At 54.1% G+C, this 21,447-nt stretch overlaps 9 protein-coding genes across 9 annotated transcripts; 5 read left to right on the top strand and 4 right to left on the bottom strand.

The window, feature by feature from the left end:
* Positions 1-307: 307 nt before the first annotated feature.
* N7510_000452 (COG1/VPS51 family protein) lies at positions 308-1,156 on the bottom strand (the record flags this gene model as incomplete). The annotated part of the gene is made up of 1 exon (XM_056972382.1): positions 308-1,156. The coding sequence occupies one exon, from the start codon at positions 1,154-1,156 to the stop codon at positions 308-310; it is 849 nt and encodes a 282-aa protein (XP_056837499.1).
* Positions 1,157-1,276: 120 nt separating this feature from the next.
* On the top strand, positions 1,277-2,068 carry N7510_000453 (OB fold domain-containing protein; the record flags this gene model as incomplete). Its single annotated transcript, XM_056972383.1, has 1 exon — positions 1,277-2,068. One exon carries the CDS (start codon positions 1,277-1,279, stop codon positions 2,066-2,068), a length of 792 nt encoding a protein of 263 aa, XP_056837500.1.
* Positions 2,069-2,148: 80 nt separating this feature from the next.
* Positions 2,149-6,502, bottom strand: N7510_000454 (SKI complex subunit tetratricopeptide repeat protein SKI3; the record flags this gene model as incomplete). Its single annotated transcript, XM_056972384.1, has 3 exons — positions 2,149-6,085; positions 6,135-6,335; positions 6,387-6,502. The coding sequence occupies 3 exons, from the start codon at positions 6,500-6,502 to the stop codon at positions 2,149-2,151; spliced, it is 4,254 nt and encodes a 1,417-aa protein (XP_056837501.1).
* Positions 6,503-6,849: 347 nt separating this feature from the next.
* On the top strand, positions 6,850-9,266 carry N7510_000455 (sterylglucosidase 1; the record flags this gene model as incomplete). The annotated part of the gene is made up of 4 exons (XM_056972385.1): positions 6,850-7,233; positions 7,284-8,215; positions 8,263-8,581; positions 8,634-9,266. 4 exons carry the CDS (start codon positions 6,850-6,852, stop codon positions 9,264-9,266), a joined length of 2,268 nt encoding a protein of 755 aa, XP_056837502.1.
* A 654-nt stretch (positions 9,267-9,920) lies between these two features.
* N7510_000456 (karyopherin MSN5) lies at positions 9,921-13,958 on the top strand (the record flags this gene model as incomplete). Its single annotated transcript, XM_056972386.1, has 6 exons — positions 9,921-11,534; positions 11,588-11,884; positions 11,948-12,051; positions 12,104-12,362; positions 12,415-12,557; positions 12,608-13,958. 6 exons carry the CDS (start codon positions 9,921-9,923, stop codon positions 13,956-13,958), a joined length of 3,768 nt encoding a protein of 1,255 aa, XP_056837503.1.
* Positions 13,959-14,546: 588 nt separating this feature from the next.
* Positions 14,547-15,160, bottom strand: N7510_000457 (putative NADH-ubiquinone oxidoreductase subunit GRIM-19; the record flags this gene model as incomplete). Its single annotated transcript, XM_056972387.1, has 3 exons — positions 14,547-14,748; positions 14,891-14,997; positions 15,092-15,160. Coding segments are annotated over 3 exons (378 nt in total), but the record flags the coding sequence as incomplete, so codon positions are not given.
* A 158-nt stretch (positions 15,161-15,318) lies between these two features.
* On the top strand, positions 15,319-16,434 carry trm10 (tRNA (guanine(9)-N(1))-methyltransferase; the record flags this gene model as incomplete). Its single annotated transcript, XM_056972388.1, has 1 exon — positions 15,319-16,434. One exon carries the CDS (start codon positions 15,319-15,321, stop codon positions 16,432-16,434), a length of 1,116 nt encoding a protein of 371 aa, XP_056837505.1.
* A 249-nt stretch (positions 16,435-16,683) lies between these two features.
* On the top strand, positions 16,684-19,251 carry N7510_000459 (uncharacterized protein; the record flags this gene model as incomplete). Its single annotated transcript, XM_056972389.1, has 3 exons — positions 16,684-16,702; positions 16,807-18,374; positions 18,427-19,251. The coding sequence occupies 3 exons, from the start codon at positions 16,684-16,686 to the stop codon at positions 19,249-19,251; spliced, it is 2,412 nt and encodes an 803-aa protein (XP_056837506.1).
* A 791-nt stretch (positions 19,252-20,042) lies between these two features.
* On the bottom strand, positions 20,043-21,278 carry N7510_000460 (putative oxidative stress response protein Oxr1; the record flags this gene model as incomplete). Its single annotated transcript, XM_056972390.1, has 2 exons — positions 20,043-20,187; positions 20,254-21,278. 2 exons carry the CDS (start codon positions 21,276-21,278, stop codon positions 20,043-20,045), a joined length of 1,170 nt encoding a protein of 389 aa, XP_056837507.1.
* Positions 21,279-21,447: the final 169 nt, after the last annotated feature.

Genomic DNA, 21,447 nt, shown 5'->3' on the forward strand with positions numbered 1-21,447 from the left:
AGTTCGTTCCAATAGATGTCTGGGTGTGCTTCATTCGTATGTCTCAAGCCAGACGGTATCTGGCTGGAGCAACTACGCTAAGCGTGTTGCTGCGCGGTTTCAGTCCGCATGGGATTGACGTTCTGATATCCCCGAATTCGGATTCTGCGTGGCATTCGCGTAGGCCGAGGCGGTGGAAAGAGAGGTACAGTGCTCACTCTCGAAGACCATGAGATGGGAGTCCACGTGTGCAGCAATTGCAGCACGAATTGGACGCCGGGAGGCTTTTGAATATGCCCACAGATGGGCACAAGATCGAAGGAATACCTCAGTCATCATGGCTCGTCCAATTGATGACGCCTTCGCAGGCCTCCCGCACTTCAGCAACCCCCTTCACGTCGCCCCAGGCATCAAGAAGCGTCTGAACCTCCCTCCAGTCCTCCGCAGCCTCCTCCCGCTTATCCTCAACCAGCAACTTCTCCAGTCTCGCCGGAGCCCCAAGAACCCACATGACAGTCTCCTTCTCCGGTCTCTGATCCCCCGCCTGCTCTTCCCCCTTAGCGGCCTTCATCTGCCGCCGCTGCTCCTCGCCCTCCTTAATCAACCCACTCGCCGTCTCCGCCACAAACGCAATCGCTGGGCCAAGAGTCTTGGTCATAGTCAGCGGCGCACCGCGGTCATCCATGCTCTTCCGCATCTTGCCAATCGTCTCGACGGCGCGGATCAGCTTCGAGTAATTGTCGTACACGAGGGCCTTGCGCTCTCCGTCCAGTGTGCGGATGTCTCCCACTAATGTATTTTCAGCTTTCAGAATAGTCGACAGCGATGACGTGGAGAGCAGGTGGTCGACATAGCGCTGGGGATCAAAGTCCGCGTTGTCGAGCTCTGTTCCCGAGGTCAGCGACGAGGGGTTGGAGATGTCGCCTGCATCTGTATTGCGTGGCACACTCTGCGACCGAGGGGCCGGCTCGGCGGCTGGTGGTTTGAGGTTGTAGTAGTCGCGCAGAGCGGAGCGGTTGCGCCGCGGGTGGAGGGAGGAGGGTGAAACCGCACGTCCCGTTGGGGTGGACGGGGCGCTGAGGTTGTTAAGGTTGGTATTTAAGGCATCGAGAGATGGGCGAGCTGACGGGGCGGGCGAAGAAGCGACGGATTGACGGGGTGAGGAGATCGTCGACATGGTGCGTGGGTGTGCAGGAGGAAAGAGCGGACGTGATAAGAGAGAGGACAGAGTAAACGGTGGTCCGTGACCAACATACACAGCTTCAACAACAACACTCCACACTCCGACTCGGTCGCCATGGCCCATAGAGACCAGATCGCAGCTCATATCCAAGGCAGCAAGTCCCTCACCGTCTCATCAGACTGGTTGGATTCCTTCCTCGCCTCATCCGGCCCCAGCAATCGCAACATCCCCATCTCAGCTCTGACCCAGACAGCGCTCTTCCGCGTCCTAGCCTCGGATTTCCGCAACTCACTCAGCAAAACACCAACATCCCTCCTCCCAGTGGATATCTCCGACCCAAACGTGCAAGAACGGCGTCTCCAGGGTTCTATCCCCGTGCAAGTGCTCGACATCGAGGACATCGGCACAAGCCTGTGGAGCCAAATCGAAGCAATCGAACGCGTTGAGCGCGGCGAGGCGATCCGCGGCCGCGAGATCGTGCGCACGATAGCCGCGCTTGAGGACAGCGAGACCACAGGAACAGGGAATACTCACACGAGCAATAATGCTATGAGCGGCAATGCCAACGCGTCTGGGAGCTCGGGTTTTGGTCCCCATCGGCTGATTGTGCAGGATGCCGCTGGGACAATGGCTGTCGGGATCGAGATGCAGCGCATTGAAGGTGTCTCTATTGAGAAGCTTCCTATCGGGGCGAAACTTATGCTTCGCAATGCTACTGTGGCTCGAGGTATGGTGCTGCTAGCTCCTGAGAGCGCGATTATGCTCGGGGGCAAGATTGAGAGTCTCGATCGGTCGTGGAGGGAGGGCCGGAAGGCGAGATTGCTGCAGAGGGTTGCAGAGATCGGAGAAGAGAACCAGGTGCAGCCGAATGGGACAAATGGGAATACTGGTGCCAGAAGACGGTGACTTGGTGATTCGTTTGAGGTATGTAACTGTCTATTTTTCCTACGTCTAACAGCAACAACCCATGACGCCTTGCTAACGGACTATGCAGCCACACCAGATACCGCATGACTCAATTCCTCCCACCCATCTTGCTTCCATGGTGCCACCATAACTGCCCTAAGAGCATCGCCCGCCTTCCCTGTTTGCGCGTATGCCTGACTGAGATCCGCAGCTTCGAGGTTGCTGTGAGGAGGCACGCTGCGCAAGGCGCGCTGAATAGCCATCTCCGCAGGATACAGACTCTGCGAGGCAGTTGCCAACTCCATCCAGCCCTGGGGTTGACCCGGTGACAGCATCACGGCTGCAGTAGCCTCTCCGATCCGTCGGGTATCCTCCGGGAGCGCCGCGTCCCCTGTAAAGCCCATGGCTGAAATGGCAGTCAGGAGCTTGATAAGTTTTGCGCGGTCGTGGAGTTCGATGTCATCGCGAGTGATCATGCTGTGGAGGTCTGACTCGACAGCCTCGATAGCATCCCTGTCCGCGTCGAGGAGTGCAATCACTCCAAGCAAACTGACTGCTCCAATGTGGTCCGGGTGGCTCTCCACGCAGTCGAACAGCTGCTGACGAGCAACTGACCGTTCCTCCTCCCCACCCTTTGCCCAGAGCACTTGCGCGAGCAGACAGACCACATCTGGAGCGCTATCCGCTTCGTGCAGAGCATCACGGAACATGTCTATGGCACGGTCCATTGATTTGGTGTAGTAGTACGACAGACCGGCAGTCAGGTGCGCCGAAAGACGCAGCTTGCTGCATGCTTCAGGGTCGAATTTCTCTGCGTCTTCCTCCCCTGAGAGAGTAAGTGCCAGTTCAGCCTTCTCGGCCGCTTCTTCGTATTCATGGCGAGCGAGAAGAATACGAGCCATGTCCGCATTGGCTTGGGCGAATCGACACAGAGAAGCTGGCGATTCGGATTCTTCGAACTCAGCCTCCACTCCAGAGCAAACAACCCGCAGGCTGGACTCTGCGTCGGTCACCTCGCCCATTCGCTCTGCCAGTAACGCAGAGAGATGCACGAATGGCAGATCTGACGGTTCCTGCGCACAAAGTTGGTGAAGAGCGAAGAAGGGTTGGATGAGATGAGACACCTCGTTGGACTCGGAGGCGTCGGAAAGCAAATGGTCGAAAAGGGTCAAGGTGTACTGTCGCTTCGGAAGCGTAGGAGCGGAGTTGGCAATATCAAACGCGTGCTCGAAAAGACCCCGTGCCTCCTTAGCATCACCAAACAGCAAAGCGAGTAGGCCCTGTCCGATCCACGCTTGCGAGTAATCAGGATCAGTCGACTGCGCGCGCGTGAATGCTTCATTTGCAAGCTGAATATCGTTATGCAGCAGATAAAAGGCGCCCAGGTTCGTCCAGCATTGTGCGCTCCGGTCATTCAGGTGCAGGCTTCTCACGAAGGCATGCTGGGCCACCTTGGGACTCATGCTGGTTGTAACCACGCCCAGCGAGTTCCAGAACTCCGAGTTCCCGGCTTCCAGCTCAATTGCCCGCTTGAAGCACCGCATAGCCGCCTTGAGGAACTTGCGTGCTTTCTTAGCTTTGCTGGCGTTACCTTGCGCACTTGAATATGCTCTGTATTCGGCCCATCCAAGATTGTACCAGGCAACAGCCTGAGCATGAGCGTCGTGCAAGGAAATGTGAATGGCGCGCTTGTATGCTAGAATGGATGCATGGATACAGAAGGAAGATGCATCGAACTCTTCGTTTTCAACAGTAATCTCGAGCCAACTCTTTTCCACACCGTCAATATCAGCCATGATATCCAACGCGGCAGGATCAAGTTCAGTCGTGAGTAATGCCCTGCAGTCCGAAATGGGTAGCTTCTCCATTTTGATCTTGATGTATGAGAAATTGGCGCAAGCATCCCCGACAGCCTTCCAGAGATTAAAGATGTCAGGTCGGACCTGCGCTAGAGAGCCCGCAACCCCGATAGCCTGGCGGGCAAGCTCTGCTGCATCATTGAACAAGCCTGAACTCAAGCTTTTCCACGAGCTCTCGATCAGTGTCTGCAGCAGCGCAATCGTCACACCAGTTTCGTCAGGTCGCAAGCGCAGGACTTCCTCGTAACTTGCTATAGAGTCATCGTATTGTCCAAGCTCCCGCCTGACGTTGGCCAACATGTACCGCGCAAACCAGATGTGCTCCTTGTCTTTGCTGGAAAGATTTTCCTCCAACTCCTTGGCATGTTCAAAGGCTCGGGTGGCTGCAATGTATCGACCAGAGTGGTGATAGCTCTCGGCTAGACCGACCCAGGAGTGGTAATCATTGGGCGTGATTCTAAGAGCTGCCTGGAACGCAACGATGCTCTTGGTGTACTGTTGCTTGTTGATTTGGACCGTTCCGAGCGCCGCATATGGCCAGCTGTAACCCCTGCGCTTCGATCCAGGCGCAGGCTTGGCCTTGCCGGAGTCGACGACGCGCTGCGCAATGGCTTCCACAAGATCCCATTCTTTCTGGTCGGCGAACGCCTTGGCCAAACGCTCCGCAGCTTCGATCTCGGATGTAGACAACTCAAATGCCTTGTGGAAGCATCGCCGCGCTCGAGTTTTGTCTTTCTTGTAGTCCGCGTAGTAGATTCCAAGGCTCGAATAGGCCGGCGCGTAGTTCAGATTTGCCTGGATGGACGCCAAAAAGCATGCATACGCGCCATTGCGGTCTTTCCGTGCGGACGGTGATGGGTCCAATTCCCACTGACAGTATCCAATGCGATAAAGAAGCTCGGATTTGAAATCCCTGTTGTCGGGCTGCTCCTCCTTCATGCTTTCCAGTGCATCTTGAAGGCCATTCAGGCCTGCTTGCAGTTCACCGTTCAGCGCCCTGCTCCAGAATAGCTCACCACGGATTTTGAGATTGGCAGGGTCGCGCACCAGGGCTCGCTCCAGGAAATTGACGGCTTCGGCATAGTCCTCGTCCACTGCCAAAATCAGACCAATGCCAAGTAGGCAGCTCGTGGATGTTGACTTTCTCTCAAGAATGCTCTCGAATATTTGCTTAGCCTCTGGATGGTGTCGTGGGGATTGATAGTGGATCAAAGAGTTGGCCAATGTGATATTCAAAGCGTCTGTGGTGTTTAAGGCGTTCAGGCCAGTGTATTTCACCAGCGTCTGAGTATTAAGCAGACCCTTGCGAGACACTTCCACCACGCTCTCGTACTCCTCCATAACCAGGTAAAGCTCGGCCATAATGCGGTGTGCAATGACTGAAGAACGAGCAGAATCAAGCCCCTCAACCATCATGATCAGACGGTCTGCAGCTGCCTCATTATTGTCGTCACTCTCGGAGTCCTTGGCGGACGCTTCCGCATCTCCGTTTTCCCTCTCTTTCGCCTCTTCCTTGGGAAAGGGAGAGATTTCACTGGACAGAAACCCTTTGAGCACTTTGGCGAGTCCGGTATCTGGGAAAAATTCGATGAATTCGCGTAGAAGACCAGCGTCCCACTGGGCGAAGCTCTCGACATCCTGCCACTCGAGAACAATTTTCCACGCAAGTTCGAAAGGATGCTTGATAATGACCATATCGCGCGCGGCCCGCAGAATTCCGTCTCTCGTAGCACCCTTTTCTCCGGGAGGCAAAACATCCAGAACATCGCATGCACGCTCGAGAAGTTTTTCCTCATATTGGCGTCGGACCTCATCGTCGTTGGTCCAGTCAATAATTCCGCGATACAATTGGTCCAATCCACTGTTTGCATAGGCTTCTCTTTTCACTTCGAGGGTAACTTGGTCGATACGCGCACCGAGACGGGTTCTGCGCTCTCCAATCTCACGATTGATGAACTCTTTCTCTTCTGCTTCTGTGATTTCGATCAAGCGGAGATAGGTCTGGGAAGGATGTGGGAGACGTCCTTCGAGGAAGTCGTAGAGAGGACAGGTCGGGAGGTGAAGTTCGAGGGCGCGCTTGTACTGGGCCTTGGTGCCGTTCTTTCGGGCCAGCTTTGTGTATTTGTCCACCACATCCTGGCAGCGCTCTTTTTCGTCGCTACACGAAATCAGTCTAGAGAACGAACAGTAGAAGGGCAATTGCGTACTTCTCGGCGAAGATCTGCCCAAGTCTCAGAACCACTTCACGGTAGGCGTCTAGCTTGTGGCTGCCCTGCTTCTCGCACAGGCTGATCAACCCCTGCCACGCTGTGCGATCGCCGGCCTTAATCCTAGTCGCTGTAAGGTATGCTCGCTCCGAATCCTCGTTTCTGTTGAGTTTATCGTACGCCAGACCAAGAAAGACATTTCTAGAGGGACCGAGAGGTCAGTGTGGTTCGCGACTCGAGAAGTGCACATACGCGTGGTAATTGTTGGGCTCCTGCTTGACCAGCGCCTTTGCTTTGTCGGCAGCAGACTCGAAGTCCTTGGCATCGAGTGCAGTGCGAACTGCCTTGAGCGCGGCCTTGCTCGCCATGGTCTGTCTTCCCAATCGAGTGACTGGCGCGGGGAAGAAATAATGGTGTGGTGGACGGCAGTTGATAAGGCGGTAGAGGAGCGGGCGATACGTCACCTGCTTATCGCTATCTCTCTCGTCCTCTCCACACGTCCTGTCAGCACTTCCTCTGTCTTCAACCTGGAATAGGCGGTGCCAAGGGGTCTAGTGTGAGTGATCTGATGTAGCTCTGGCTGAGCTCATTGCACTACCAGTGCTGCAAGGCATCATCTGACCTGCCAGTCAGCTGCTTCCCTGGATCCGTTTGTCTCTGTCGTCTCCCTTGATCGCATTTACCACCTCCCTTCCGGGGCTTCAAGCACTCAAAAATGAGTTCCTTGTCCCTTCGAATCGACGGGCGGTCCTTCCGCGACCCGCAGAACAGAGAGATCATCTTGCGGGGGATCAACGTCGCGGGCGACGCCAAATACCCCAAGACCCCAGACATTCCCACCTACGTTTCCGACAAGTTTTTCGACGCAGACAATGTCTCTTTTATTGGACGACCGTTCTCGCTGGAGGATTCCCACCTGCATTTTAGGAGACTTCGGAGGCTGGGCTACAACGCAATCCGTTACGTCTTCACCTGGGAAGCTATCGAGCATGCTGGTCCCGGGACATACGACGATGAGTGGATTGCATTTACAATTGAAGTACTCAGGATTGCGAAACAGTATGAGTTCTACGTCTTCATGGATCCTCATCAGGACGTGGTCAGTTCAGGTAGTCGAAACAAACAGAGAGTTGCGCTGATCAATGCTAGTGGTCGAGATTTTCGGGAGGTTCTGGAGCTCCCATGTGGACGTTGTACGCAGCAGGACTGAACCCCAGGACCTTTAAGAAGACTGAAGCTGCCCTTGTCCAGAACACCTATGACAACCCTGCGGCATTCCCGAAGATGATTTGGAGCACAAATTACACCCGCCTGGTCTGCCAGACCATGTTTACTCTGTTTTGGGCTGGACGCGACTTTGCTCCGAAGGCGATTATCAATGGGATGAACATTCAAGATTATCTGCAGAGCCATTTTATCGCCGCATGCAAGCACTTCGCGCAAAAGATTCACGAGGCAGGTGACCTAGAGTCCCAGGTGATTATCGGCTGGGAGAGCCTGAACGAACCTCATCGTGGCCTTGTGGGTCTTCAAGATCTCTCAGTGATTCCGCCCGAGCAGCAACTCCAGTTGGGCACGTCCCCCACAGTATTTCAAGCTATGCTGACTGGGGCCGGCCGTGCTTGCGAACAGACGACATGGGCCTTTGGCAGCTTTGGCCCCTATCAGACCGGCAGAGAACTCGTGGACCCAGAGGGAGAATCGGCGTGGTTACCAGCCGATCATGATGATAGCAAGTATGGTTGGCAACGAGATCCCGATTGGAAGCTTGGTGAGTGTGTATGGGCACAACATGGAGTCTGGGACCCGTCTACAGACACGCTCCTTCAAAAGGACTACTTCTCGAAAGTCCCCCAGACTGGTGAGAAGCTTGACTATGAAAAATTTACCAACAGCTATTTCCTGGACCACTATCGTGCATATAAAGACGCTATTCGCAGCGTCTGGCCCGAAGCTATCATGTTGTGCCAACCACCTGTCATGGAAGTTCCTCCTGATGTAAAGGGAACGCCTGACGATGATCCAAATATGGTCCATGCAGTGCATTACTACGACGGCCTGACTCTTCTGACGAAGCATTGGTAGGCGCTATCAGCTCTCACGATGGTTACAGTGCTAATGGCCACAGGAATCGACTATACAATGTGGATGTTATCGGCGTCCTTCGAGGCAAATATCTCACCCCGGCCTTCGCAGTCAAGATCGGCGAGACCGCGATCCGGAACTGCTTGCGAGACCAGCTCAAATTCCTTCGCGAGGAAAGTTTGAATTACATGGGGAACCACCCACTGTTGTTCACTGAAATCGGCATCCCGTACGACATGGACGGTAAACAAGCATACCAAACCGGAGATTACAGCAGCCAGATCAGCGCTATGGATGCGAACCACTTTGCTCTTGAGGGAAGCACCTCCAATGGGTTCACGCTGTGGGTTTATGTGACACAGGTAAGTTTGACCCCTCCTGAGGTCAGGTATGGCTTTCTCTGACACTATTTAGAATGACCATGAATGGGGCGACCAATGGAACGGAGAAGATCTGTCGATTTACTCTCCCGAGGATCTCGAATTGCCCGGTGGGACCAACATCCGCTCCATGAATCCTCACTCTGCGGCCTATTCCGAAAGCCAGAGTAGTGGGGAAGAGTATGAGGTCGGACCCCGTAACCTCAAAGGTGCATTGGTATCGCCATCCATCACCAGAGAACACTCCCAACCACCGCTTCGAGAGAAACAGGGTTACCGTGCGGCCGAGGCATTCCTGCGCCCCAGCCCTGTCTACGTTAGCGGGCGGATGGTCAACCACGTCTTCGATCTCAAAAATTGCACGTTCACACTGTCATTGAACGCCAAGGTGCCGACGACACCTGAAGCTCCCACCGAGATCTTTCTCCCGGACTTCCACTTCCCGGAACCCAACACGGTCGTCAAAGTCAGTGGCGGCAAGTGGGAGATTGACATCCAGGAAATCAGAACTGTCAAGATCCAGCGCCTACGGTGGTGGCATGCCGAAGGGGATCAATCTCTCAAGGTCGAGGGGGTCAAGCGCAAACCGGGCGGGCTCGAACACCCATCCGGAGAGGATATCAGTTACCTCGAGCAATGCCAGCGGGGCCAATGCGTGATGATGTGATGCCACTTTTGTTCTTATGATATTTCAATTGCATCTGGGTTATAGCTTTCGGCGTGCTTACTTGGGGAATGAATTCCATCTGGTTGCTTTTTATGTTGAGCCAAGATCCATGGATCGCAAGATAAGATAAACAATCGGTGACGATGAGGGGCAGGCGACGATGGCACCGGTGGGAGGGCAGGGCCGGAGACGGGAAAGCAATGGAAGAGAGCGACTCGTAGTCTATACTAGAATAATGTCGGAGTCGGCGAGGCCATCGAGAGTGAGCGGTGTGTGAGCGCGCGACTGCCCCTCTGGAAAATTCTCAGCCCCGTCCAACTCACGAACTCGACTTCTGCGGCAACTCACCCTGTCTTTCCCTTCTTGTCTCTTCCCACCACCCACAACAAAACTCGCCTACTCCCACCTCCCCACCCCTTCTCTCCTTCGTTCACACTTCCCGCGTCGCTCCCTCGCCTTCCAATGGCCGTTGCTGCCGTGTCCGCCTGCTAAACTGACAGACGCGCCGGACGGTTTCAACGGCCATTCCCTGCCCAGCCGGGACGACCTCGACCGCTACCCTCCGATCATGAAGAAAGGTTTTCAATACCTCTGATACGAGACGAACGAGCAAACAGCTGAATACTACACCCTGGACTGGACCCTGCCGACAAAATGGCTGCGGAGGAGCTGTCAGAGGGCGGCATGGCCGACATCATTCGCGCGCTGGAGCTGATTCACAGCCCCTCGTCCACAAATGAATTACGCAAGGAAGCCCTGACATTCGTGGAGTCCCTAAAAGACAGTAGTGCGGCGGCACGGAATGGCTTTCTGCTGGCCTCCCGCGCAGACCACGCGCCTGTGGTGCGCTACTTCGGCCTGACTCTCTTGGACCACGTCCTACGCCACCTGTCTTTTACCAACACGGAGGAATGTGCGAATGTTCGGACCATCGTCTTGCAGCTGGCAGAAAACATTCGACCGGAAGACCCGGCTTATCTGCGCAACAAAATTCCTCAGCTGTGGGCGGAGACCGCGAAGAAAAGCTGGGGACTGGATTGGATGGATATGGATGCTGCGCTGGTTCAGTTCTGGGGCGCCTCGCTCGTTCACAAAGAGCTTGTGCTCTCCGTTCTGGAGACTTTGTCCGAGGACGTCTTCTTCCGCGAAGACATAGTGTCGTCGCTGCGCGGGACGGAACTGAACCGGGCCCTAGTGGAGATTTTTACCCCTGCCGGCATCGTCGAACAAATCAATCCGGATAGTAGTACTAATGCGTTGCTGCGCTGTGGGGAAGAAGGCTGGATTATGCGCATCTGCGAATTTCTTGAAAATTGTGTCCAGAACGTTTCGAGTTCGCCGCAAGCTCGGGATGCGGCTATCAAAGCTCTGGCGACTCTTCGGTCTGCACTCTCGTGGTCTGTCTACAAAGCAATTGCGTCGGCGCCGGTTGTACCCAGTATCTTCAGGGCATTGACCTGTCAGGATGAGCAAGTGCTGCTCCGAGCTATTGAGGCATTGCACGCATTGTATGGAAGAAACAACATGGGCAACGAGGAATCACAATCACTGGTCTGTCTTGTTTACGATACGGATTATCTGACCATTCTCCAAAAACTCTACGAATGGTCAGTCGTGGGGCCGGACGATGTCGATGAACCCAAGTATTTGATTTCCAAAAAGCTTTCAGAAATGATGTCGTACCTTGCTGGCTGTCTGGAGGATGATAAGTTCCTACGGGACAACATGCATCGATTGAACCTTCCGCCATTTGTCCACTTCATGACCAGTATCATGCACCATCAGAGCCTGACGGTCTCGATCCCTGTCCTACATGCGTGGACGAAGTTACTTGGGGTTGAGAAGATTAGCGGCTTGGACTTCGTTGTGGACCTTACTCCCCAGTTACTCAACATTTGCACTTCCCGATTGATACGCTGGGAGTCACTTCCCACGGAGTCGGATGATCCTACGGTTCAATTCCTCGTTGAAGATATCGATACCATCCCAGAACGGCATGCATTCGTCGGCAACTATCGCCGATACTGTTCGTCAGTTATCGAAAACATCACCCAAAAACGTCCTCAAGAGGCAGTGAGCGAAATTCTTGGAAGAGTGGATGAAAACTTGAACAATCTGTACAGCGGTGCGGAGCCGTTTAGCGTGGAAAAATTCAGCAAATCCACCATTCCGCTCATGCGTGCGGATGCCCAGTTCGCAGTCGTGGAGGCGGTTATCAAGGGTTACAACAAGTGGATCATCGCCCACGGCAAAGCGCCCCAACGAGATGTATTAATACATATTGAATTATTCCATGTCTTCATTGCTAATGATCGATATAGGAGCAAAAAAGAATTGAGTTGGAACATGCGGTGGAGAATTGGGCCTCGAGTCTGATGCAGAGAACTTACGATGACCCGGTCATGAAACAAAAGGTCATCAAGCTTGTTGTTGACATTTCATCCAAAGCCCTGAACAATCATTCGGGGTTTGCACTCAAAGCTCTCGAGCATATTCTTATGACCCGACTCACCGATCAGCCTGATCACCCTGCCTACTCCGAGGCCGTTAAGGAGCTTCACGGACTGGCCAGTCATGAACTGCGCCGCCTCGCCATGCGATATGCGGACGATTTCTCTGTAAGTTAACGCGAACAATGCTTCAAAGCTTTGTGGGAGATACTGACTTGGCCGTGTACATAGGCCTTCTATGACGTGCTTGAACCAAAGATCAAAGAGATCACCCTGACCAATCGAGTGGATGACAAGCTGCAAATGGAGCTGACCTCGATTCTTCTCATCATCATGTATCATGATCGTCTATACGGTGTGTTGAGGGCTCATACTAACTTGGTACAGGCAACGAGCGAACAATGTCGACACGTTTTTGCAGCAGTCTCGGCTATCATCCTTCCTTGAACCCATTCGACAGGCATGGCAAGACGAGGAATTCAAGCGCATGAGCTCTTCTTTCGACAGCTTCTGCCACATGCTTGGATTGGAGAACGTCGGTCCGTACATGCAGGGCAAGCAAGCACATAAATTTCTGGATTGGTCGTCTGTTTCTCTCGACAATGAAGGGAAGCTAGTGCAGGAAGAAATGACCCGGAAATTCCAGGTGGGTGATATTAACTACTTCTTACGATCTCGAGCTGATGGACAAATCGTAGTTGCTTCCATTGCGCGGTACCAAGACCATGCTGGCCGTGTCTACGGACAAGTTGAAGAAGACAGCCCCAGCGTACGCAGTTGCCTGCGAAATGTGGCATGATCTAATCCCTCAAATTCTCACAACGCTTCTTCAACTAGTCAGGTGAGTCCTAACCTCTTGTTTCAAGCCATGAGACTAACCAGCTGGGCTAGTCATGCCCATGCTTTCCACAATCCCGCCAACTGGAATGTTTCGGATGACATGCGTGCTGTTGTCGAACGAATCTTGACCGACCGTTTCTGGCAGGCTGGCATCTCCAGCGGCAGCCGTGACGAGTTCTATGCCCGGATTACCGCCTCCAAGGCCACGCTCGAGGGATTTGCCTCCTCTGTCCGAGGTAAAATCCGAGCGGTCCGCGAAGCCTGCTATTCGATGCTGTTTAGCATGAGTAGAATGCGTGAACATTTCTACGGATTCGCCGAACTCCCTGGTCCCCTATCTGAAGCTCTATTCAACGACTCATCCCATCTCTCTTCTCATCAGTTTTCTGTACTCCTTAACATCTCCCGCTGTCTGATCGATGATTGTCCTGTACGATTCCGCAGCCAATTCCTGCCACCCATGCTTGCTGCCCTGTTTGCCAATATCGACCTTAAAGTCACCGCGGAATGGCAGGTGATTGAGCAGCGGAGGACCGGCGTTTCTGATGGCAATGACCTCACCGACGAGATGAAATCTGAAAGTGTCCTACGCCAGTTGACATATTCTGCCGTGATCATGGTTGCCAGCCTATTCGATCCGCAGAGAGGCGGTATGAAGTTCCCCCTATATATTTCGCCGATCCGGGTGACCACAGACCCAATACTGATGCCATACGACCGACCAGACCCAGATAGAGCCGAGGCAGATCCCAGCGCACCTCAGACGACACCAGAACAGTCTGATTCAATCCGACACTTCGTACTTTCTTCCCCCGAGATTTTCGAGCCCCTCATGCTTTTCTGCACGCACGCTTTGAGCATGCGTGATACCAGATGCTGCAGCATTATCACTCGAGTGATCCGATCTATTTTGCAGGACTTTGCACCCCCTAACAACAGCCCTACCACCGTGACGATCCGCGAATTCATCTGCACCGACGTCCTCAAGGCGTGCATCACATCCGTCCACGAATCATACTTTGTGGACATGCAGAAGGACCTCGCCCAGCTGATCGCCTCGATCTGGGTTCTCTACGGGCCCTGCAGCTCGACTCCCCGCTCCGTCTTCCTCAGCTTGCCTGGACTGGACGAGCAAAAGATCGCGCAGACCGAGGCCTCCCTTCACAGATGCGCTTCTCCGCGGCAGCAGCGTGCCATCATCCTCGAACTTCTCGAGCCCCTGCGTGGCGTCAGCATCGCTGAGCAGGGTAAGATTCTCGGCTCCCGCGAGGAACGCCGCAAGGCTCGCACTGCCCTGCAGGAGAGATACATGACCAACGAGATGGAGACGCAGCAGCAGAGCCACCGAGTCGATATCAACGATGGCCCCGATCTCGGCGGTGTTGCTGACTTGTTCGGGTGATCCTCTCATCCCTCACTTCTGAATTCGTTGATCCCGATGTCGTTTTGTACATACGTACAGTGACCCCCAGTTCCTGTCGAACTCGAAGCATTTCAAAGAACGCATCTTTGTTTTCGTCTTTCTTTTCAGTTTCATTTCTTCTTCCTTCATTTCTTTTATCCCGCGTCTGAAACTTTATGGATTACCCCTTGTGCCGTTGGAGCGTGGTGGCGCTCTGAGCATAATTCAATAGATGAGAAAACAAAAAGGCAATCCCAACGTGCTCAAGCACAGTTCTAGACAGATACCCTGGTTACTGTTTCCTTGAGATGTGTAGATGAGGCAAAGAAAATCATGTTGCGAGACTGAACTAGACCAGTAGTAGGTATATCTACAGTTTTCTTCCGAATCATGCCACCACATCCATCCATCCACCACCACCACCACATCTTCTTCATCCCCATCACCTTCGAGGCTTCAAATCCAACGCGGCACGGTCCTGCCCACATTTCACGAAGTGATTAAACGAATCACTCCCTTGCACAACGGGTCGTACAACACCAAACCAAAAAAGCACCGAGTCATATCAATCCTAGACAGGCGAGAAGTCTATTGGGTAACCTTGGACGGGGTATAGACGAAAGTCGGGCGGATGAAGCGGTCAGAGTTATAGATTTTCTGATCGGTGCCCAGGAGCTCCTTCTCGCGGGCCTTGTCGGCCAGATGGCGGCGGACCTGGTCGCGGTCCTCCTCGGCTTGCAGGAGGGGGGTCAGGTATAGGCGGGACCAGATCTTCTCGCGGGCGAGTTCACTGTTGTTGTATCGATATGTTAGTAAACCATTCATTGAATGTTCTCTTCTTTCGTTGTGGCAGGAGATTGATTGAGAGAGCGGGTTGAAAGATAGTTGGAGATTGAATTAAGAGGGTGGTGGGAAGCCGGCGCGACACGTACCGTTGCTCGCGGACGCCGTGGAAGTACTTGTAGAAGCCGTAGGCCATGATCATGTGCATGCCGACGAGGTAGTAGACCGGCTTGAAGCCGCGGGCTGGGACGTTCCGCTGTTGTTGGCGAGAGGGTTAGTCTTGTCTGCCGTCTGGCCGGTGGGATTTCCCGAGAGCAAATCGGATGGCGGAATCGGGTCAATGGGCGTACCTTGTACTGGACAGAGGCATAGCCCCCCGTTGGGGGCATATCCTGGGGCATGATGGCGGAGGGGTTGGACTGGGGAGAATGAGAAGAAGCACCGGAAGTTGAAGTCGGCGATCGAAGGGTGAGAGTTTGGTCACGTGGTCCGGAACAGGCGGTCGTCAATTGGCTGGCGGGAGCGGACGGTCTTTTTTGATCGGATCTACACAGAACTGCCGTCTGCACACTACGCAATGGAGGATGAAGAACGCCCGAAGAAATTGCCCAAGCTGGGCCATGACGACAAGGAGACCGAAGAGCAATTGGGCCCCGCCATGACCGGAGCGGTGGCCCCAACCAACGAGACCGACGATGCGAAGGATACCACCACCGAACCCCCTCCAATGTCCAAAAACCAGTTGAAAAAGCTCCGCAGAAGAGAGAAATGGGATAGCCAGCGTGAAGTTCGTAAGGACAAGCGAAAACAACAGCAAGTCAATAAACGCGAGCGGCGGCGCCAAATGATCGAGGAAGCACGAGAGAAAGGTGACGAGGAAGCGGTGGCCGAGCTGCGGAAGAGCTGGGAGCGCACGAAATCGAAGCATCGGCGCTCTACGCTGCTTCCGCTCACCTTTGTAATGGACTGTGGCTACGACGAGCTGATGAAAGAGAAAGAGCGCATCTCGCTGGCGTCTCAGTTGACTCGCTCATACTCCGACAACGCGGCCGCGCCATTCCGGGCACACTTGGCCTTCAGCTCGTACAACAAACTCCTCAAGGACCGCTTTGAAACGGTGCTTCCGGGACACAAGAACTGGAAGGAGATTCGCCTTCTGCCCGAGGACTTTGTCCATGCTGCCGAGTCAGCCAAGGAACGGATGCTTCCGCCGCAGGGGGGACAACTTGTTGGACCGTTTGCCGACAAACAAGAAGCAAAACCCGAGGATGGAGAGATAATCTACCTTAGCAGCGACAGCCCGGATACCTTGACCGAGCTGAAGCCCTACAGTACCTATATCATCGGCGGGCTGGTGGATAAGAACCGGCACAAGGGAATCTGCTACAAGGCGGCCACGGAGAAGGGTATCAGAACGGCCAAACTGCCTATTGGGGAGTATATTCAGATGACAAGTCGCTCGGTCCTGGCCACGAATCATGTGGTGGAGATCATGCTTCGGTGGCTTGAGGTCAGGGACTGGGGGGAGGCATTCATGCACGTCTTGCCAGCACGGAAACAGGGAAAGCTGAGGGAGAAGAAGGAGAATGGTGATGATGCCGATGACGATAAGGAGAAGGAGGGTGAAGATGCGGGAAGTGACAGTAACGGGGTGGAAGCAGAAGAAGAAGCAGGACAAACCGGCGATCTATAGAATAATCATCACGTGATGTTTGGGCGACGAGCGATGTATTACATAAGTATGATCAATGACGGCAGTGATTTTCTTCTTTTCTTGCGCGTTTCTGGTTTTTCTCTCTCTTCACTGTTGACACAGGCAGAAGAAGGTCTCTCCTTTGCTTCTCGCCCACCGTCATATCTTCCTTGTCTCTCCCTCTCCCCTTTCCCTCCACCTCTCCGCTCCCACACCTCTGTTGCCCGGCAGCAACTACCCCTCGCCACCATGTTTATGCTCCGCAACGGTAAGTAACGCGCTGTTGAATGCCCCGCCAAACCCAAGCCCCTCCATACCAACCCCTACCTGTTTTATCACTAGCCGGGAACTAATATCTGTCCTCTCTAACAGTGAGCAAATTCATATTCGGCGATACTTCCAAAGAGTCGATCATCGAAATCCCACAAGGGCAGCTTTACCTTGTCCGACCGTTGTCGCCCAAGGGTTACTCTGAGCTCATCTTCAAGGACGCCGCGGCTACAATCCGCCGCACCGGTCAGGAGTTCCAGTACCAGCTGGTCATCCAGCGAGCCTACGAGGAAGGTGAGGAAGAACTCGCCGATGACGAGGCCGAGGAGGGTGGTGCCGACAGCTTAGACAAGGACGAGAAGATTTTCTTGCTCGACCAAACCTTGCACTTTCGCTCGGAGGTTCGTGACGGATCGGTAAAGATTCTGGCGTGGGATGATTTGAGCGGTGACGTCGGCGACCTCTTCGAGTTTATTTGCGACCCTTCGGTCCCTTCAGACAAAGTCGCTACTTTTGAGCTGGCCGCCCTTCAGTGCCAATACGAGCGCAAATTCCGTCGCAGCGCCCAGAAGGCCACGGAAGAGGAGCTACAGGAATTCTCATTCGGTGAGGAGAAGCTGATCCCGTCTGCGAGCCCAGTCTCGTCCCCGACCACGAAGTCTCGCGCGCATTCTTTAACCTCTGCCGATTCCGCCGCGGCAATGGCGCGCGATGTGAAGTATGCTCAGTCCAAGGGCCAGATCAAGACACCCGCGGCGGATGAGGAGCCAACGACTGCTCCGGCCGCTGCATCTCAGCCTGAGGCCAAGGAAATTCTTAGCAAGGAGAAAGCTGAGCTACATCTTTATGATTTCGCAACAGGAACCTTTGTGCTACAGGAGCCCGAAATCACCGCAACTGTGTCTGAAATTGGTACCTGGCAGTACTGGATGCAGATCAGCGGTAAGGACAAGGAGTGGTTGGGCCAAGCAGTCGTGGCAGACATCAACCCCGTCTTCAATTTTGAGTACCTCTCGTTCATCTTCAACCACTATGGCGAAGATGGCTCAGCCTACTCGTGGCTGCTACGATTCAGGGACCAGAACTCTGAAGAACGGTTCCAGGAAGGCCTGATGCAGGCGCTCTGGGAACAACTCAATGAGATTAAGTGGAACAAGGTCAAGGAGAAGGATCAAGAATACGTGTTGGATGCCTTCCAGGACCTCACCATGGAAGATGCGGATGACCAGCCAGATGAGGAAGAGGAGGAGGAAGCCGAGGAGGAAGACGAAAGTGATCAGGATGACGGCCAGCGCAGCGAGCACTACGACTCCGATGAAGAAGAGGAAGATGTCATTACCCGTGATGCAGACGGGAATGTCAACTCTCAGCTGGCAGTGGGCTACAAGCACGACCGATCTTTTGTCGTTCGAGGATCGAAGATTGGCGTCTTCAAGCATACACCCAACAACAACCTCGAGTTCTCTACAAACATCTCAAAGGTCCAAACTCCCAATGGCAAGCTCTTCAGTCCCAAAAAGGTCATGCTGCATGCGGAGGATAGCAACATGGTGCTGCAGAACGGGGACGATCCGAACTCGCTGTACCGGATGGATCTCGAATACGGAAAAATTGTGGACGAGTGGAAGGTCCACGATGATATTCCCGTAGAGACTTTCGCTCCAGAAAACGTGAGTTGTCTTTTCCATGTTCGAAAGATATATTGACTAACTATCTTAACAGAAATTTTCCCAAATGACATCTGCGCAGCCTTTTGTAGGTGCATCCAAGAATGCCCTCTATCGGATCGACCCTCGTGTATCTGGTAACAAGCTTGTCGATGCCGACCTCAAACAATACGTCAGCAAGAACGACTTCTCGGCCATGGCCACCACCGAGAAGGGCTACCTTGCCGTCGCATCGAACAAGGGTGACATCCGTATGTTCGATCGACTAGGCATCAACGCAAAGACACACATTCCTGCGCTGGGCGAGCCGATTATTGGCCTTGATGTCTCTGCTGATGGACGCTGGGTGCTGGCCACATGCCGCACCTATCTCCTTCTCATTGATTCGCTGCAAAAGGACGGTAAGAACGAAGGCAAGCTCGGGTTCGAGAAGTCATTCGCCAAGGACGCAAAGCCCCAGCCCCGTCGCCTGGGCTTGCAGCCCGCACATGTCGCACAGTTCCAGCATGAGACCAAGCAGCCCCTCAGCTTTACCCCTGCCCGCTTCAACACCGGTGTCGAGAGCGAAGAGACCTCCATCATCACCGCCACGGGCCCCTTCATCATCACCTGGAGCCTGAAGAAGGTCTTGGCTGGCCGCAAGGATCCCTACACTATCAAACGCTACGAGGAGAACGTCATGGCCGACAACTTCCGCTTTGGCTCAGACAAGAATGTCATTGTTGCTCTTCCCAACGAGGTCAACATGGTCGCCAAACGCAGCTTCCAGAAGCCCACGCGCGAGAGCATCGCGGGACCTGTGACACCCAGCCGGCGCAGCACCGGTGGTCGATGGGGTAGCCGTCTCGGCAGGAATGACATCGTCAACTCCCCGTACTAATCTTCTCCTTCGTTGAACTCTTACTTTATTTCTCTTTGAATTTTGTACCATTATTCCCATACCCCCTGCTGTTTTTTTGCTTCCTTTCTGTATCTATTTCGGATCCCCTTGGCCTTTTTGCTACATCTTCTTCCCGTTAATTCGTTGCGCGCTTTGGAGCGAGGAACTGATGCAGGAGACGATGAGATAGTCGCTTAGATAGCTTAGGTAGTATCCAGGACAGATCAACGTCGATCGATCAATCAATCAATCAATCATGTCTCTGACTTAACTTGCCTTTAGATAGACCTTTAGATATAGACGCTATGCGGGAGTGCTATCTCAACGTCTTCTTTATAGGTACAGTATTGTTATTATTGACTTCCCATTCTAAGTGGTTGTCATATTCATCCACTGGGCATCTCCTAATCTCGCGATATATATCGCCATCGCCTCCATGAGGAACGAACGCTAAACCAGCCAACAATCGAACGCAGACAGAAGGCAGGACAGCGATAGAGAAGATCCAGCATCGCACCGCTGTCCGGGTATTCGAAGGAAATGCAGCCAACCCGATTTTTCTTTCCCTTTTCCTCCACTCCGTAGATGAAGATCCAGGTTCACCATACAAGCCCAATGCACAGTCACATCCAATTATTGTGGTCTTTCTTGCCTTCTTTTTTTCTTGTCACGTGTGTTTTTCCTTTGCTTGTTTCTTTCCTTTCCCTTTGTGCCATCCCCTATATGCGCTGTTCACCTTCTCCGTCCTCCGATATGTATACATCTGCACCAGCAGTATATACGCAGTGCATTTACGACCCAACATACCACACCTCAACGCCGAGGATATCGAACTTGTCGCCTTCATCGGAGAGCGGCTCGTTGCCGAAAGTTTGGCAGTGGGCGCTGACGCCCTTTTCCAGGCTGGAGTCCACCCATAGCCCGTAGCGGCCATCCCTGATAATTGAACCCGTGAGCAAAATATGGAAACGAATAACCATGGATGGAAGAATTGTTACTTACCCGCCACCCAGACTCAGAAACCCGGTCTCGCAAAACATCATGTAGTCGTTCACGCCACTGTACGGGAAGGCCTTGAAGCGGATCCGTTCCGGGGTGCTGGCGCCGCTGCTGCGCGAGGGAGCGGTGATAGAGGACGGAGACGGCGGGGCGAGAGCACCACCACTCGCCGCCGCGAGGTTGGTCTTGATATTCATATTGAGATTGTGAGCAGGCGAGTCCGAGCGGGCGGGAGACTTCGATTTGGGATCATTGCGCAGGGTACTCCATCTTCCAGCGTTGGTAGTATCCGCTGAGGGCGGGGGTGGAAGACCAAAGCGCTCGAAATCTTCCTCCGACTGGGGCCCGTCGCCGGTAAAGGAAAGAGGCATGGTCGAGGGCGGCGGGAGCACGCTCGCCCGCCAGAGAAAGCACTCGCCCGTGCCGAAGAACTGAGAGTTCGGGTGCGGGGCGTCGGTCATGTAGGCGCCGAAAACTGCGCCGGCGGGGGAGGCGTCGCGGACGACGAGCACGTAGCCCGCCCGCGGGCTGCGGTGCGAGAATCGCTCGCAGTTGTCGTACAGGGTTGCCAGGGATGCGCCGTCGCGGTCAAGGCTGTAGGCAAGACGCCAGTTGTCGGCGAGCTGGAGGCGCGCGGGGACGAGCAGGCGGATTTCCTCGGCGAGGGCGCGGGTGAGCAGCTGTTGCTGGAGCAGGTCGGAGCCCGTGGGCACGGTGAGAGTGAGTGGTGTGAGTGGCGGGGGCTGGAAGGGGGAGGCTGTTCGGCGCGGAGTGAATATTTCCGAGGACGAGGAGGCCGTCGACCATGGTGAGGAGGAGGGCATGGCGGCTATGCTTGGGTCCGTCAGACGGCGGTAGAGGCCTGAGACGACGTGCGAGACGGGATACGAGAAGTAGGATGCGGCGGAGTTGTATGAGGAGGCGGAGGAATTATTGTTTCGTCTTTGGGGCGTGCGGGATCTGGAGCGTGGAGTGGAGGTGGGAGGGGAGTCGGAGGAGGTTATGTCTCCCTGTGATGAAGACGACATGCGGACAGGGACAAGTCAATTGAAGGGTTCAGGTAGTAAACGGAGGAATACAGAGTGAAGAAGAGGCCAACGAAAGTTGGCTGGTTCGCCGATACGCGCTTATCATGTGGGGCGGGTCAGCATTGCCGGGTGCAACCCAAACTTACAATGGATTTTCTTCACAACAAAC

This window comes from Penicillium lagena, assembly GCF_028827675.1.
Source record: "Penicillium lagena strain IBT 129212 chromosome Unknown utg000001l_segment0_segment0, whole genome shotgun sequence".
Classification (NCBI taxonomy): Eukaryota; Fungi; Ascomycota; class Eurotiomycetes; order Eurotiales; family Aspergillaceae; genus Penicillium; species Penicillium lagena.